At 40.3% G+C, this 17,409-nt stretch overlaps 2 protein-coding genes across 2 annotated transcripts; both read left to right on the top strand.

Annotated features, from left to right (window-relative positions):
• Positions 1–1,279: 1,279 nt before the first annotated feature.
• mibp (muscle-specific beta 1 integrin binding protein) lies at positions 1,280–5,035 on the top strand. Its single transcript, XM_080505773.1, has 8 exons — positions 1,280–1,445; positions 2,303–2,393; positions 2,884–2,932; positions 3,156–3,330; positions 3,856–3,927; positions 4,052–4,158; positions 4,529–4,614; positions 4,764–5,035. Exons 1-7 carry the CDS (start codon positions 1,420–1,422, stop codon positions 4,612–4,614), a joined length of 606 nt encoding a protein of 201 aa, XP_080361899.1. The 5' UTR covers positions 1,280–1,419; the 3' UTR covers positions 4,764–5,035.
• Positions 5,036–11,989: 6,954 nt separating this feature from the next.
• On the top strand, positions 11,990–16,094 carry loxl5a (lysyl oxidase-like 5a; the record flags this gene model as incomplete). Its single annotated transcript, XM_080506802.1, has 7 exons — positions 11,990–12,944; positions 13,641–13,749; positions 14,424–14,561; positions 15,063–15,219; positions 15,338–15,433; positions 15,561–15,676; positions 15,764–16,094. 7 exons carry the CDS (start codon positions 11,990–11,992, stop codon positions 15,777–15,779), a joined length of 1,587 nt encoding a protein of 528 aa, XP_080362928.1. The 3' UTR covers positions 15,780–16,094.
• Positions 16,095–17,409: the final 1,315 nt, after the last annotated feature.

Raw genomic sequence — 17,409 nt, 5'->3', positions numbered from 1 at the left:
TAAAGTTAGGGAATTTTCTGTTAGGTGGATTTTTGTAACAATGCATCAAGGCAAATTATATATTATACCACTGGAAAGCCTGTCTACTTTTCTTTTAAATGACACTGCATATGTTAGTAACATGCAGCTGTGGGATGCACCTAAGTGAGTATGTGGGTTGTGCCCATCCATGTACTATATGTCAAAAAATGTCTCCGCCAATGCCAAACTATTTTTTGTTCTTTGCTCTTAACTCTTGCTTAGTGCATGGGATGCTTGAGGTCAGCAGAAACAATATTGACTATTTAACAAGTGATATATTTATCAAAAAAATCTGCCTCAGGTTGTCAGATTCTGGAGGCAAACTCTGATAAACATCACATGATGAGGGTGATTGTTGACACTAAACTATTATAAATCTTACACCGCCACAAGCAGGAAAGTGTCTGCTACAGCAGCAGAATTTTTTCCGAAGTAAACAATGACCCAATGACCTAGAAGGCTTGGACTTAAGAGAGACACATTGGGGAAATGAGAATAGAATAGAATAGAATAGAATAGAATAGAATAGAATAGAATAGAATAGAATAATCCCAGAGATACATGTTTTACATTTCACTCTGTTGGGAAAGTTATGTCTTAGAGTAGTGTGGTATTATCTAAACACTATTAGTTGGACAGTAAATTCTATGCGAACAATGAAAGGTTTACCTATTAAATGTGATGCTCCTGTTCTACACTTGTCCTGTGCGCTGCTGTAACTTGTGTACCCCCCAACCCCCCCCCCCCCCCAACTTGTATAAGTTAAATAAAGTTATGTCTTATCTTATAGAGAGCATCATAATCCGCTATCATTTTTGGAACGGAGAGGGGGGGATATCCATAAATTTAAAGTTCGAAAACCCCTGCACTGATTAAATTAAACTATAATTGGCAATTAATTATCCCCTCCGCTGAGGTCGCTGTTTATAGAAACGTGAGCAGCGCTGAGCACGTGGGTTTACGGTCGAACAGCTGTCTGTGTCGGGCTTATCCGTTGTTTTAACGCGTCCATCCGAAACCATCAATGGTAGTTTTCCACTGCACGTCTCTCTCTCCGAGCGGACGAACCCCCTCCATACGTCACCGCTCCCTCGGCTTGTGATTGGTCGCTGCCAGCCTGCGCGTAGCAAACGGGGCAACAAAAAAAAAGGGGGCAAGAGTACGTAGAACCTCGTGGCTGCGCGTGTTGTGACGCACTACGTCACCAGCTGCTTATAAAGTGGAGAGGCTCGCGCATGCAGTCAATGGAGTAGTGAGAGAACGAGCTGCCGGTGCGATAAACTTAAAGTTACGACTTTTTCCAAGTTTATTTACTTTTTTTTTTTGTCGACTTAACGTAAACCCGTGGCAGGTTCTTCAGCTGACGTTGAAGCGGGACCGCTGAGAAGAAACGAAAAGATGAAGTACATTATTGGAATTGGCGGGTAAGACTATTCAATTTTGTGTTTTTTTAGCGCGTTTTTTCTTCTTTTAGAGCTTCTTTTGTGATTGACAACTATGAATACTGCATTATATCAGCTTGACTGCTGCTTTAAAACAAGTAATTCAATTTGCACGACCACTAAAGCGTTCTCAGACGTGCACTTAAATTGAAATATTAAAAAAAAAGCAAGCAAACGAACAAAAAAACTACAGTAGTATACATTTTACAGGCTATGTAATGATTATAGATCAAAAGACCTTGGTGATAACTGTTAACCTGTTATCTACTCCTTTATCAGCTGCCCGCCAGAAGTCAGTTTCAAGTCACGTTTTCAGTTTGTTGTCATAAATCGAGCGGGATATTTGAAAATCCACCGCCAGGCTGAGTGTGAAAGTGGAGGGAGATGTGACTTCAGTCAGGCCCCACTTCAGTGACACAGTCGTGTCGCTATAATTCTGTATGTTTTGGGTAATCCAGTTTGATTGCAACGATTTTCAGATAGTTTGATGTATACAGAGCCATGGGCTCTTTGTTGATCTCAAACAGCCGAGGAAAGGGCACCTTGAATTTAGACCACGTTTCAGCAGGGAGGGAAATCAAAAGTGTGGTGTATAAGCACACATAAAAACAAGACGATGCCTAATTATAAAACAAAAGTAACTGCATAGCATGAGGGAAATCAAATCAATACCACATTAATCTGACTTTCTGATTCAATTACGTGCTGAATATTTTTTTTTTGTTCTTTTATATCTATCTTTGTTCAAATATGAACTAAAATGTTCGTGTTTTTTTTTTAGAGCACTTCATATCTGGTCACTCAACAATTTTCATAATTTTGCCATTATTTCTTTTCAGAGTCACAAACGGTGGGAAAACCACTCTGACAAATAAATTGATCAACACTCTGCCCAACTGCTGTGTTGTGCACCAAGATGACTTTTTCAAGGTGAGTTTTAGTATAATAGTGGACTGCTTTGTTGGCTTTCTTTTACGTACTGCGTAAGCACCACATGGAATCGGAGTGGTGGGTATACTCCTATTGATCGCATCCCTTCCCCCACACTTTCTTCTCTTGAATAGAAGTGGCGATTTTCAAATCCCCAAGTCTTTAATTGTCTCATTTATTCTTGGAATTTCCTTTTCAATTTCAATTTTCTTCACTTTCCGATGGTTTGAATTTCTGTAAATCCATCAAACTTTACTTTTTCCCCCCCTTCAACTCTTCTTATATTGTCACAACCATCTTCTTAATAAGCTTTATAGAATTAACTTCTATAACAGCTTAGAGCTGTTGCTTTGTGCATGTTCTTTTCCCCTTTTCTTCCTTATGTGGGTGTGTTTGCCTTCTTTTAATCTTGCATTGCATACGAGTTAGCTCTGCGAGTGTTCAGGGCTGTGAGGTTGCAGCAATGTTTTATTGGTGACTGTTATTTCAGAAACCTGATCATATAGAAGTCGGGGAGGACGGCTTTAAACAGTGGGATGGTAAGACTTCACTGAAGACAGCCAGTGACTTGCTGGAAATCTTGTATAAACACACATGTCCTGTTTTAAAAAAAATTCCATCCTCTATGATTACAAGCATCACAACAATTTAACCTACACATCCACACTATTCAATTTACAATACCAACAACTTACAGACAACGCACACTTTTTCTGTCAAATTGGAATATTTGAGTAACGGGCTATCCACCTTTCTCCACAGTGATCACAGCGCTGGATATGGAGGCCATGACCAACACGATAGAAGGCTGGATCGAGAACCCAGTGAAGTTTGCAAGATCCCACGGTGTCACATTGTCTTCTTGGTCAGGAGTGTCCAACCCCGATGACCAGATCCACATCCTGATTGTGGAGGGCTTCCTGCTCTACAACTATAAGTGAGTTGATATTTATTCTGACATAGTTTCCTTGTTTTTAAACCGTTAAAAGAAAATCTTGTTCAGAAATTCTGCTAGCCTGTGTAGGCGATGGTTATATTAAGGTAATTAGATTGATGTTGTATTAAAATCAGTTTGTAAAAAATAATAGTTTCACCAAATGACCTTAATACCACTCTGGGTCAGTGACCAGGCCAACTCGGTTCTTTACAATTCTAAGAAAGTTGACGTCAAATGGGTGGTGTTACTTAAGCCGAGTCACATGATACTGCGTGAGTTTATGACTGGCATGTGTACATAGGCCCCCTACAAGCCGCTTTAGACAGATTCTGTCATTAAAGATAAGACTGCAGAAAGAGGCTCGCCGAGTTCTGCTCTAAGATGACTGGTGGACGTACAGTGTTCAAGAAGGGACTGCAGGGATGCAGATAAGGGGCAAAAGGCGCTGGAGCAAGACTGCACACCTCTACGAACTCGTATTGTCTTATATAATAACAAGTAATCATTGTTTGCATCTCTCCCCAGGCCTCTGCTCCAGGTGTTTGACAAGTCCTACTTCATTGAGATTCCCTATGAGGACTGCAAGAGAAGGAGAAGGTGAACATACAAGTTTCTATTTTTGTAATTTTGCACGGCTTTGCCTTCATTGTCAGTCTAACTTTTCAGTAGTTTTTTTCTGCAAGTTGCCTGACATGATTGTTTGTTTGTTTTTTTTAATTAGTACAAGGCAGTACACTGTCCCTGACCCTCCCGGCCTGTTTGACGGCCATGTTTGGCCGATGTACCTCAAGCACAGAAAAGAGATGGAGGACTGTGGCTTGCATATTGGTAGGTTGTGTCTCAAATACTTTGGTCTGTGACTCAGTTTATTTATATAGTAACGTTCATACAAAATGCTTCACAAATGATGACAAAACTTTAAAAAAAAAAAAAAAAAAAAAACCCAGTATATGCACCTATGCAAGTGCATGGGTATACATGCACAAAAGGTAATGTAAAGGTAATAAAAAGGTACACGCAAGAATTAAGTACTAGGAAAGTAAAACATGATTAAAATTGGAACGTGAGCACAATCACATTGACTCATTGACTTGTGGTTCATACGTTATATCATGGGATGATTGGCTGCAGTGTCACGTTTAATTATTATTAATGTGTTTTGGAAACTAATAATTGGTTTACTTTTTGCATTTTACAGAATGCCTGGATGGTTTGAAATCCAAAGATGAGATCTACAACCAGGTGTATGAGGACATCCAGAACAACCTGCTCAATCGTTTATAGGTACAAAAAGAATTCTGTTGGCAAGCTATACTTTGGTTTTTGAATATAGGTTGTATAGTTTGAGCTTGTTCAAAAATCAATAACTTATTCAATCTGATTTTAAGATGTACAACCCTTTCTAAAATAAAATTATTTTCTGTTTCTTGCAGCAGGAGGACGGCTCTGCACACCTGTACAGATTTTGTAAATACGTTCAATGATCATTTTCTTTTTATATAAAGTTTTTTTTTTTTATTATTTCTTTGTAAATAGATAGCAACCATGTTAATTTATCGTCTCATTAGACCAGTTTTTTAATTGTTTCAATTTGTCACGCCCGTGTTACTTTTAAACCTCTGGATTGTTTTGGACGAGAAGAAGTCACTCCATCACCTTCTGTTGACAATAAATGATTCGTGTGCTACAAAGAGTGCATCAAACATCCCAGTGTTCAATGGCTTCAATGCGTAAACTGGTCATCATGAGCTGTTCATATTCACATTCTTTGTTTTACTGGTTCACATGGTCGTCTCGCAGCCCTGAGCACAGCACGCTGTCTTTGATAACAAACACCGTGATGGCTCTAAGGCCTGCAAAGACTTGTTTTGGACAGCAAGGCCACAGTCACGGGTGTGGATGAATTGTTTTGAAAGTAATGCTGCGTAAAACCAGCATGCCTAAACATTTTTCACGCTTTCATAGTGGAATTTCAGAATTCACCTTAACGGAATATTAATGTTAACAAGGGAAATAAGGACAGGTTCTACTTAATGGATTATTTATCCACATTTAGCTTTTTTGGGTCCTTGTTTTTAGGTTGTACAAAAGGAATTCCTTCAGCTGTTGAAGTAAACTGATATTTTCACATCTTTGTGACCATTTCTACAACAAAAGGCTCAACTATTATGTTTCATAAAATGGGACCCATCAAAACTCAAACTGAGAGCTACATCAGAGTCACAAGTGTAGACCAGTATGCAAACTCCACATAATTAAAAAGTTTGTGATATTTGTCTTTCTGATGAAAATTCAAGATGAACCTAAAATGCACTATGACCTTTACATGTGACCTCTTACTTTTTGCAATGCGCATGTCCAAATGTTTGTCTCAGTAATTTTTACACAACTTGCTTTTCTCTAACGAGCCTAACGGCAAAATCCACAACTGGTGTTGGATCCTTTTATACAGTCCTCATCATGCTGTTCACATTTTGACATGAGACCCAAGACGACACCCAACAATTGATCAACAGCACCTCAACCATTGCAAGGCTTCAAACAGGATGTTCTAAGTAAAAGGCAACTGAGCTCAGAGTGTCATCAGCTGGTGGAATAGAGATAGCGAGAGACTGGAAGAGTTACAGAAAGACAGATGTTTACATCAGCTTGGTCTGCCAGTTCGACGACCTGCAGTGGTACCTGAACACACCACCAGGCACAGGAGCCATCATCTTGCATGAGCCAGGAAGGATTTACAACCTGATGAGGGGACCAGTCGCCCTCATGCTGTCCTCTGATTAAATCACTCTGAGCAGAAACTATGGCTGCTATTGACGTTGGAGACATGAAGGAGATCACTATGCATCAGCCACTGTTGTCACCAGAAGACCATTGGTGGTGGTGTTATAGTGTGGGCAAGTATTTCTAGTCAATATGGAACTGCCCTACACTTTGTGAATGGTACAGCGACAACTCATAGTAATTAAATAACATGATTAGTCCAGTCATTGTGCCCCTGCATGAACAACACAGGCCTAATCTCATCTTCATGGACAGCAATGACCATGGAGTTGCATCATTAGGGGACAACTGCTGAAGACTGGGGGACTTCAAATGAAGCAACCTGCACTTTTTCCAGACCTGAATCACAAGAAGTGGACTTACCGTCTGCCTCAGCAGACAATAAGTCAGCTTATGGACAGCGTGAGACGTCATTTTCAAGCTGTAATCGATACTCAAGGGCGCATGAGAAGCTATATTGAGACGTTGACATTTTTTTATTGTGGTATGCTCACCACTGTTGTTAGCCTGGAAGTCACCGTTGCATGCTTCTACTGAAATGCCCAACTGTCATGATATAATACCACTGTAGAATGACCTTTTTACATTTTCTATAAATTTTGCCCAAAATGTAAATATCTCTTAACTTTTTGTGAGTAGTGTAAATGATGTTGGTGTTTATTTCGTGCTAGTAATTGAGTTGTTAGTGGATTGTGACGCAATTAAGCAATCAGCTTCTGAATTAGCCCGTAAAGAAATACTTACTCTGATCAAAGAAACAAGTGTTTAGAAGATAAACCCTCCGTTTGATCCTTCGTGGTTCTCAAGTCTATCAAATGGTGACTTTGTTTTCAGTTTTTAACCTTTGAGGGGTTAATGGAAGCTTGGTAAGCACTACACAATGAAGACCTGTGCCTCTCTTTGACCTAAACTAGAGCTTAAAAGAGGCCCGTATTGTATATTCAGCTGCAACATGATCAAGCTGGTGGAGGATTTACTATCACTGTTTTGTTTTGTTTTTTCCCTATACCTCAGTGATGGCATATGAACAGTATGTACAAACTAATCCTGAATTGATCCGATTTTGGTTTGTGTTTATTTTGGAACCAGGATATGATCTTTTAAACTCCTATATTTGTCTTTAGAGATGGAGGAATTTCAGCACTGTGTCTCTGAAATAGCTACTCTGACTCAAGTGGATTCCTCAGTGGGTCACAGACTCGCCACAAGACTTAGACCATTAGCACTAGATTTACAGCATTGGAGGCCCAAGGCACGTGCTGATATCACCTATATTTCCACATGTATAAATAGGCCAAAATAATTTCCCATTTCCCCCAAGGGAATGCCTCATCCTGTCAAAGTAGCCGAGATGAACTTGAACTTATCATGCCAAATGTATATATAGAACAGGTCAAGCAGGTGTCTGTACTGTCGGTGTCCTCATTTCCAAACTGTACAGGGGCCTAACAATAATTTTAAATGTTTAGGTGTCACAACCAGCTTGAACTTTATCACTAATGCTCTTTCCAGGACCTTTGAGTGGGATTGTGAAAGGGTGAAAATCACAAGTTTGCTATTTACTTCTTAGCATCATGCGGCTTAAAACATAGTCTCACTGACATATACACATTTTGCTGACACCTATTACAGTAGCAGCGCTTTTATTTCCTTGTGACATCAGTAATACAAACTTGTCATGTGCTTGTCTTGTGGAAATGGAGTGACGGGGGGGGGGGGGATTGTTATGACGCTCTAACAGGTGGTCGTGGACGAGACCACACAGGCCTGAACTCCCCGTGCTAAAAATGACAGCAGTATGCATGATGACTAAAGCATGCAAGGTAAATCTATTCATCCTGTTCAAACAAAAAGCAGACAGATAACACTCCAGTTCTGTTCCCGACCATTTAATACAAATGTGCAGGTCATAGCACACGTACCCATATTTAACCAGGCTCCAGAGGTAAGGACATTGTTCTTGTTAGGGCTGGAGGTGTGGCCTGTGCTGGTACATTCAAACGTGAACTCCTACACGTTTCAGGCACAGGCAAGTGAACAACACAGGCTTTATTATTTCAAGCTGCTTGCAAGTGAAATGAAATCCAGTCTAGACTGGACCAACCTGACCTCGTTATTTCACAGGGTGACTGAGTCACACGACTGGAGCGCATAGATCAGTGAAGCAAAGGTGCTGTGCAGCTTTAGTGGCATCGGGAACATATGAGTCTGTGCTGGCTGTGCCCTGAACATGACAGTAACACCAAGGTCGTCAAGGTCACGAAGTGTAACACACACACACACACACACACACACAGTCAACATTGTAGTATGACTTTGTCATCCTGCATGTCTACGTCAGTTAGAATGGGCTGCTGTGCTGGACAGCTTTTATGAACAGGTCACAATGAAAGGACAGACGTGCAAACAAAGCATCAGCTGTTCAAACTTGTGGAAAACGTTTACGGCTCAACAATAAAATGTTTTACCAAGTATTTGATCATTCCTTGATATGTTTACCAACTATTCCTAATGTCGAAAGAGACTTTTTCTTTCTTTCTTTCTTTCTTTCTTTCTTTCTTTCTTTCTTTCTTTCTTTCTTTCTTTCTTTCTTTCTACCCAGACTTTGCAAAGTCAACACAACTTGTTATAGCTATACAATGTGGAAGGTATTTGACCCTGGGTGCAAGATAACGTTTTAAATTTATGGAATGGATAAATAGGTCCGTCTGACTTTGGTTCTGTATTCACGTGCCTGTCATCAGAAGACATTTATTTTATTATCTTTTTGAGGAAGCACTCCTTCAACCACTTCTCAGCCTACAGCTGCAGTTATGGAAACTATTTGGTACATGCGGTGAAGTTCAAATTCTTGGAATAATTGCAGAGTTTCAGCTTTACTAATGGACAAATAGATTTTGGTCTTTATGTATATGACATTTTCACAACCGTTACACTTGGGAAACTTGCACTTACACCTATTTTTTTCATTCTTATGTGTCTCAATTACAGTTGCAAACTGTTCAGTTCAAAACATATATGTTGATAATGTAGTCATAAGTCTTGTATTTATTTTGCTGTCTCACGGGGCCATACATTCATCTTCTCTAGTGGGTGCTTTCTCCAGACAATAGTTGCAGTACACTGAAGATTGTCCAAGTTAACACTGGAGGAATTGCATGACTGTGTGTAGGTTACATTCCCTGAGTGGAACTTACACAGTCACATTCAGCCCTACAGGCAATCTAGGCTGAACAGCTAAGCTAAAACTTTTTTATTTTTTATTTTTTTAATGGACTACGGGAGAAAACCCAGAGGGAACCCATGAAAGCATGGGGAGAACATGCAATCTGCACATAGAAAATATGCCACGTAGAATCAATCCAGGGCTTATCTAACTCTAAAAGGAGCGTGATAACCACAACACCATTTTGTGCCCTTTGTTTTCAAATGTCAGCAACAGAATTTTGACTTGAAATACTTGGAATGCAACCACAAGTCAGTCCTCACGGATGTGAGATTTGCAAATTCAGGCGAAAGCTATTGTTTAAATCAAATGACTGTGATTCACGGGGACCTGCCATCTAACAGTGGAGGAATGACACCCATCTTAAAGCCGACCACCTTCACCTGTACCCTGTGACTATGTCCAACAACTTTCACACACACTTACATGCTCCTCTACTTATATATCCAACACTCACTCATACATTTATATACACACAGATGACTGAAAGGCTTGGAGTGTTTGCCAGGGTGTGTGGGTATATTTAGCGGGGGCTCTTGTAATGTTTGTACAGAAGCAGATAGACGAGGTTTTATTATATTTTGACCTCTTGTAATCCTCTGTGTGCTGGTTGCTTGTGTCACGCTGGGGTAAAAGCTGCATGCCACTGGTGTGTCTGCACGTCCACACAGCCAGAATGTTCGAGGATGAATGGAACAAAACAAAGGCAAAGGTGAACCCTCACCTCCTTCTGTGCTTGCTTACAACAGTCTATCCATCCTGAGAACATAGAGGCTATAAATGAATCATAAATGTGTTTGACCTCTGGGTTGAGAAGAGGAAGAAAGTAAACAGTTTGGATATCAGAATAAGAAATAACTTCTGAAACCATGAAAACGACAACAACAAAAACAGTCCAGAGCATTTAGTGTTTAGCTTTGTGTTAATAGTCAACACATCTAGAGTGCATGCAGGCACATTGAGAACATACAGGTGTGTGCATGTGTAGGTGCATGTGCATGAAAAAACAAAGGTGGTGGGGGTGGGGGGGTCGGATAGTAAACCGAGTCTGTACAGTGGTTAAGAGTATTGGGTCATGTCTGATCCTAAAACAGAGCAGGCCGTGAGGCTGGAGAGCGCAAGTATCATCTAATCACATCCTTCGGTCTTACCCCTTACATATAGAGAATCTACAGGAAATTTTAATTAGTTAATTAGATTAGTTATTCTATGTTTTTACCATTGAACCTCAAGGATGTGTGTCTAGTGTTCTTCTCATTAGCAACACTTACATTTCCTGCTTAGCAGCTCTGGGGTCTGTTAAATAACTTAATGATTATAATGAAGAACCAGATGTTGAAGAGAACCATGGAGCCAAGAGGAAATGTGCAACCTAATATACACTTTTACCGTGGACAATGAAAAAGTCATATGATTTGTTTTTACAGAGGAATAGACTAAACCTAAATCTAAACGCAAACTGGAGATATGAATATACGTGTCAAATTCAACATACAGATCATGATCCACTAGGTGAAGCCACAAAACGAGCACTATCCCTTCTATGTCTTATAACTTTTGTTATAAAAAGTTGAACTCTTTGTTCCCCGGTGTTCCTTTGAGCAAAAATTTTGTAGAACTATAATAGAAATATGCAGTAGAAATTGACAAACTTATGAAACCCAGCCTTTCACAAAGAAAGTGTCGAGTGCCCAGTAGTCTGAACAGGTGACCTGAGCCACTGCTGCCATCTTGTGTAGAAAAGGGTGTTTGGTTGGATCAGCTTCTGCAAACGAACTACTACTGCCGGATGGTGACGTCACCAGGGACATGGTTTAGTTTAGAAAGGACAAGATCTCAACCAGCCTTTATTGAAAAGAAGAAGAAAAGTAGACAATCGCTCCTCAAACCTGTATTTTGTAGTTTTTTTTTAATCACTCTTTACAACTATTTTCTCCCTTGACACTGGTCTCTAAATCAAGACGTTCAAAAGGTATTTTCGGATATATTCAAACAAATTATACTTTCCCGGTCACTTCATTCTCTCAAAGCCAACATAATCATAATATTGATTAATGTCAATAGGTTGTACATGAACATAAAAATCCACAATGGTAACTATGCTGTCGATATGAAAATGTTTGTACTGTTGCACTTTATTCTAACAAATAGACCTGTAGTGTCTAACCACTTAGGCATCCAGCTACTTTTACTTTTATTCCGCATGGAGGCGCAGCGACACAGTAAAGGGCAAAGCACATCTGGACATCTCAAACATGACACCACAAGACCGAAGTGTGTAATTTGTGGGAGAGTTTTGACCACATTTCAACGAGCCATTTTGTAAGTTCTGGAAATAATGGAAATGTATTGTCATTATATGCCATATAAAAATACTACCAATATTCTCCGTGTTGTTATACTTTGCCAGTTAACGAAAAGGTATAAGTGATGAGGGATACACTCTTGAATAAAATCCAGTGTAACGTAACAGGTGGGTGGGTGGGTGGGTTGGTGGCCTCTTAAACCAAACCCTCTGGTTTTGAAAGCTGTGCTTGACTGTGTGACGAAAGCAAAAGTGTGCACACAAAAAAAAAAAAAATGTCAAACTGACATATTTATCGTCGATGTCTCAGATGAGGAGGTCTTCGGACAGGGAGACACTGAGCCATGGACAAGCTTGTATTAGTGGCCTTGTCTCTGCTTGTCCTGGTGTGTTTAAGTACCGGTCAGCACCATTTACGCGCGCCTGTTGGGCCGTGGAGACACCGGATTCAATGGGAGAATAACGGCCAGGTGTATAGTTTACTGAGCACCGGGACTCAGTATCGTTTACCTGTGCAGACCACGAGGCGAACTCAGCGCCTACTGACGACAAAAAACAATTTTAATCAGCCTCCCGTTGCGCTCAACAGCCCCTCCAGGACCAGATACGGAACCGTTGAAGGTGCAGCCGAGAGTCGCGCTCAAAACAACAACCCGGCGGACGCGTCAGTTCTTGGTGTCGACGCGGATCAGTATTTAATTGCTTCTGGACGGCCTGGGCAGTCCCCACGGGACCAGGAGACCACCAGGCAAGTTGTTGAGTACAAATCAGAACAAGCACCGTCAAATAGCAGCACTTTAACTCCCACTCAGGAGTTTTCAGGCAGCGGTGTCCCCCGAGGGGGCAGGAGTACTCCTGGGGAGGATGCTGGCGCACAACCGGCTGGATCTCCGAGCCTTTCGATCGGAGGAGGAGGAGGCAGAATAGGCTCCGAGAGCTCAGATTCACCTGCTTCGCAGGTGACCGTGACTGAGGAAGGTGGGAACGCACGACGCGTCCCCCATCGGACCGGTTCCGAGGAGGAGGCTCACGGCGCGCAAAGAGCGCGCTCGCTGACCAGAGTGGCACCAGAAGCAAACGCCTCACCCACAGCCCTGTCCAATAACGCCGTAGAAATACACTTTCCTCGCAGAAGGCCAGACACCACAAGCAACACGGACGCGGTTGACCCAAGGGATCCGCACAGTATCCACCACAGGAACTCGGTTTTCTATAATGTTTACCCACAGGACCGCAGGAACAGGATCAGCGCGCGCCCTCCTCCAGGAGCCGGTTATGGCACCAGGTTCTTCCACAATGGTGAGGACTACAGAGGAGACAGAGACAGCAAAGCGTGCAATAGGACACACATATTAAAAAAAAAAAGTAAAGAAAGAAAACTACACCACAACCCACCATGTCGCTCATCTGAAAGGTTAACACACCGTGATCACACCTCATGCAGGTGAAGAACTGCACCATGATCATTTTCACCCTCAAGAATTAAATCTAATTTGTTTTAACTGCACATCTTAATGCATTTTTAATGAGAATGTTAGTTAATGTGGGCCTTTGATATAACTAATGTCTCCTGTATGAGAGCCTCTGAGCAAAATTTTAATTAATTGGTTGACTGATGCTAGCCAGCAGTGGTATACAAATTACCTCTGCAAATTATGACAGTGCAGGTGTTCAAAGATGTCCATTAATGATTCAGTCACAGTAGATAAATTATGCCTCTAAAGTAGCCTCTATGTGATATTAGGGGTGTAATTGCAGATATCAAACTGATGTATTTCAAAATGTGTTAACCAGTTGTGCTTTGAGCTGTGGAGAGCCTTATAATACAAATATATAAAAACTAAAGAAACTAAATACTTGCACATAATTTCCTTGTGTATATTTAATAAAGTGTATTATTTAACATTAGTTTCCTGCCACAACTGTAAATTACTAATTTATGTGATGGGCTGGTGAATTTAACTGCATATCAATTATGGACTTTCTTTCCTTCAGGCCTCCCAGACTTGGTTCCTGACCCTTACTACATCCAGGCAGCCTCCTACATACAGAGAGTTCAGATGTATGCTCTTCGCTGTGCTGCTGAAGAGAACTGCCTGTCGAGGTGCCGCTTTATTTGATGTTCTACCGCATTGATATGCTAGTCAAGTCACCATGAACAAATACAATTGATTAGAAATAAAATTAAGGCAGAGTCACTCTCAATTCCCTTCATCTTGACCTCACAGTTTGTCAAGCAGCTCTGCGCTATCTGATTATTAGAATGGATAGTTTCAGGCACCAACAGTAGAAGGGGCATACGAGTGTAAATTAGGTAAGAGAAATGCTTTCATTAGGATTCCTTTGATTCTGCCACATCAGGATGTGTGTTGGCTTTTATCCCATTTGGACACTGAATCACAGAGCGATTGGGCAAAAACCTGGCAGATGCCTGAGATTTTCTCTTCTGATCTCAGCAGCCACTTTGCCAAGTAAAATAAACCTGAAATGGGAGGCAAAGGATTCCTGAGGTGAATTCAAAAACTATTGAGGCAAGACCAAAAACCACCTCGGTAGTAAATCACTATGATGTCTTGTGGTCAGTGAGCTGGAGAAGGAGTTTAGTGTGCAATGAAGTGAATATGAGAGTGTGAGAGGGGGGGAGTATGATGTAAAGACACAAAAGGTGATACAAGTCAGCTCTGAACTCACCGGATATTAGGCTGTCATTTTTTACTCATAGTGAAAATACTGCAGGGTGTTAATCTGCGCTGCTTTCCTGTTTCCGTTTTGGTTTAGGTCTGCGTACCATCCCAGTGTGACTGATCTTGACTACAGAGTACTTCTGCGGTTCCCACAGCGAGTGAAGAACCAGGGAACAGCAGATTTTCTCCCAGTGAAACCCAGACATGAATGGGAATGGCACAGCTGTCACCAGTGAGTCCACTGTCATACCATACATGTGCATGAGGTTTCAGTCTCATCTATGTGCAGCAATGTGTGGACATGCTGGCATCTACTTATGTCTGGAAATCTTACATTATGCCTTCAAAGTAAGTTACGTCAAGGAAATGCAAAATTACAGAGAATATCACTGTATACAAGCCAAAAACATAGTTCTCAAATACAGGTAAATACAAAGTTGAATAATCTTCATCTGAGATGTCATTCAGTAAAACATAGCTGTATCTAGATTATTTTTGCAGCCAATTCAGTTTCTGCAGTACAGTACAATATGTGGTTGACAGGAATATGAAGCAGTGTTAGATATTGTGCCATATTGATACGTTTTCCTGTTTTGGCCATGATACTCTAAATATCTCAATATCACAACAAAAATTGCATTTGCAGTAAAGCTGTGTGTGTGTGTGTGTGTGTGTGTGTGTGTGTGTGTGTGTGTGTGTGTGTGTGTGTGTGTGTGTGTGTGTGTGTTTCCAGGCATTACCACAGTATGGAGGCCTTCAGTAACTACGACTTGCTGGATGTCTCCACTGGACGGAAAGTTGCTGAGGGACATAAAGCCAGTTTCTGTCTGGAGGATACGTCATGTGACCCTGGAGTACGAAGACGCTTTGCCTGCACGGCTCACACACAGGTACATCATTTGTTCTTTTATATTTGGTTACTTGTTTGTTGTTGTCATTCAGTTCTTTGAACAATGTAGCTTAATTGAGTTTTTGTGTGAGTACCATGAACTTGGATTTTTTTTCCAGGGACTCGGTCCTGGTTGCTATGATACATATCACGCCAACATTGACTGCCAGTGGATCGACATCACTGATGTGCCCCCTGGAAACTACATACTCATGGTGGAATTGCAGAACTCACCCATGAACATCATAAGATTCATATTTTACTTCACTGCAGCACTTTCTCTTAATTAACTGGAATCATATCGGGTAAAAATGCCTCATAAATAAACATTTTGCATTCCAGGTGACAGTAAACCCCTCTCAGCTGGTTCAGGAGTCGGATTTCTCCAACAATGAGGTCAGGTGTGACATCAGATACACAGGAAGCTACGTTCAAGCCAGAAACTGCAATATCATTGTGTAAGTGACGACCACAGTCTCATATTGTTTATATCTAATTGTAAAGTAAAACATTTTAATATGCAACATTTCTATTTTGTTTTGCAGGAGCTCACCTGACTAAAGACACTTTGTTGAGACTTTTTCTTATGAAGTAATATTCATCTGTTATCATTCTGTTGCTCTTAATAGACAGTTGCTGCTGCCCTGAGCAAATATTTAAGCTGTTTGCTACTAAATAAATTAATCTTTGTATTTATGTCATTTCATACCTTAAAGGTCTAGTGTGGCAATGGTGTTACTTTATTTATACGACAATAGGTTTTCAAAGGGTTTTGAAGCAATGCAAGGCTGTTTGCTGTATGTCTATGTGTGAATGCACTAACAAAAGTAAAAAACAATTATTCTCAGACATGTTTCTTGTAGTACTGTGTGTATGATCTGCTGCATTCATTATGGTGATTATTCAAGGGCAGCTTTGTAGTCCTTCTCCTTCACCAGAAGGAACTGTTTTCAATATTTAAATTATTGTGTTTATATATTTTATAATAAAGTTCATACCATAGTAATATTGAACACTGGGGTCTTTTTCTGTTTTAGATAACGGAATGTATGTACATATATATCTATGCACGCACACAGGCATGCATGCATGCTTCACACACGTATGCACACAGACAAAGATGTCAGTGACATCTTTAGTACAAATATAACCAACATGAAATCATCACTTCACAGCCAATGAGACAGAGGATCATTTCCAAAATGCTTTTGGAATAACACACCTCAGGCAAATACCTGACATTATTCCACTTTGCACAATTAAGTCAGGGGGAAAAAATAAATAGAGCATCACCCTATGAGCCCATTATAGTGTGTCTGTTGTGTTCTGTGACAGCAGGTGAGTGATTGTGAAAACATTTATTTACTTGGTAATAAGTCACTGTGAGACTTCTCGCTCTATTTACACATTGTCGGATTTATTTAGGACACTGCCTGATGGGTGAGTGGAAATATATAAATAAGACTTGTGTAATGAATCATCAAAACCTGTTCAAAACCTATTCCTCCTTAATACTCAGGTTTTTATGATGCTGTACACATCTGGCACACATGCACTGCCTCATAGTCTTGTAAAGTTGTACCAGGCTTTATTGGCCTTTGCTGTAGAGAGTTTTATTGCAGAGCTGCATTCCATCTTAAATTATTCTGTTTGAACAACTGAGGACACTTTAAATATTTTGAACAAAGTGAACCTGCATTGGGCCAATGACGGCTTTAATTAGACATAGCTGCAGAGGAGCCGGAGTCATAAATGTGGTCCTGCCAAATAATAATAATAATAATAATAATAATAATAATAATAATAATAATAATAATAATAATAATAATTATTATTATTATTATTATTATTATTATTATTATTATTATTATTATTATTATTATTATTAAAATGTGATTTCTCTTTTCTATTCTTATTTTGAGGTGTACCATTCCAGTATATGACTTGACATATCTGTTGAATGCCCTCTTTATAATCCAGAATTTTTAGGTCTTGCAGAGTAAAGAGAGTTGCAGGTGGACAACACGTTGACTACTACAGAAGAAATAAGTCACTGGTCTGAATCCTTGGAGGGTATTTGGCATTGGCTAACAGCCAATCACCAACAACAACATTTTTTGTGTGCCTGTGCTGACAATCTATTTCCAACCAAGAACTGATAAGGTTCCCTGTATTCGTCAGGCTTACTTTG

The sequence above is a fragment of the Blennius ocellaris genome (assembly GCF_963422515.1).
Source record: "Blennius ocellaris genome assembly, chromosome: 12".
Lineage (NCBI taxonomy): Eukaryota > Metazoa > Chordata > Actinopteri > Blenniiformes > Blenniidae > Blennius > Blennius ocellaris.
The sequence above is the reverse complement of the archived record's forward strand: the minus strand, read 5'-3'. Positions and strand labels throughout refer to the sequence as shown.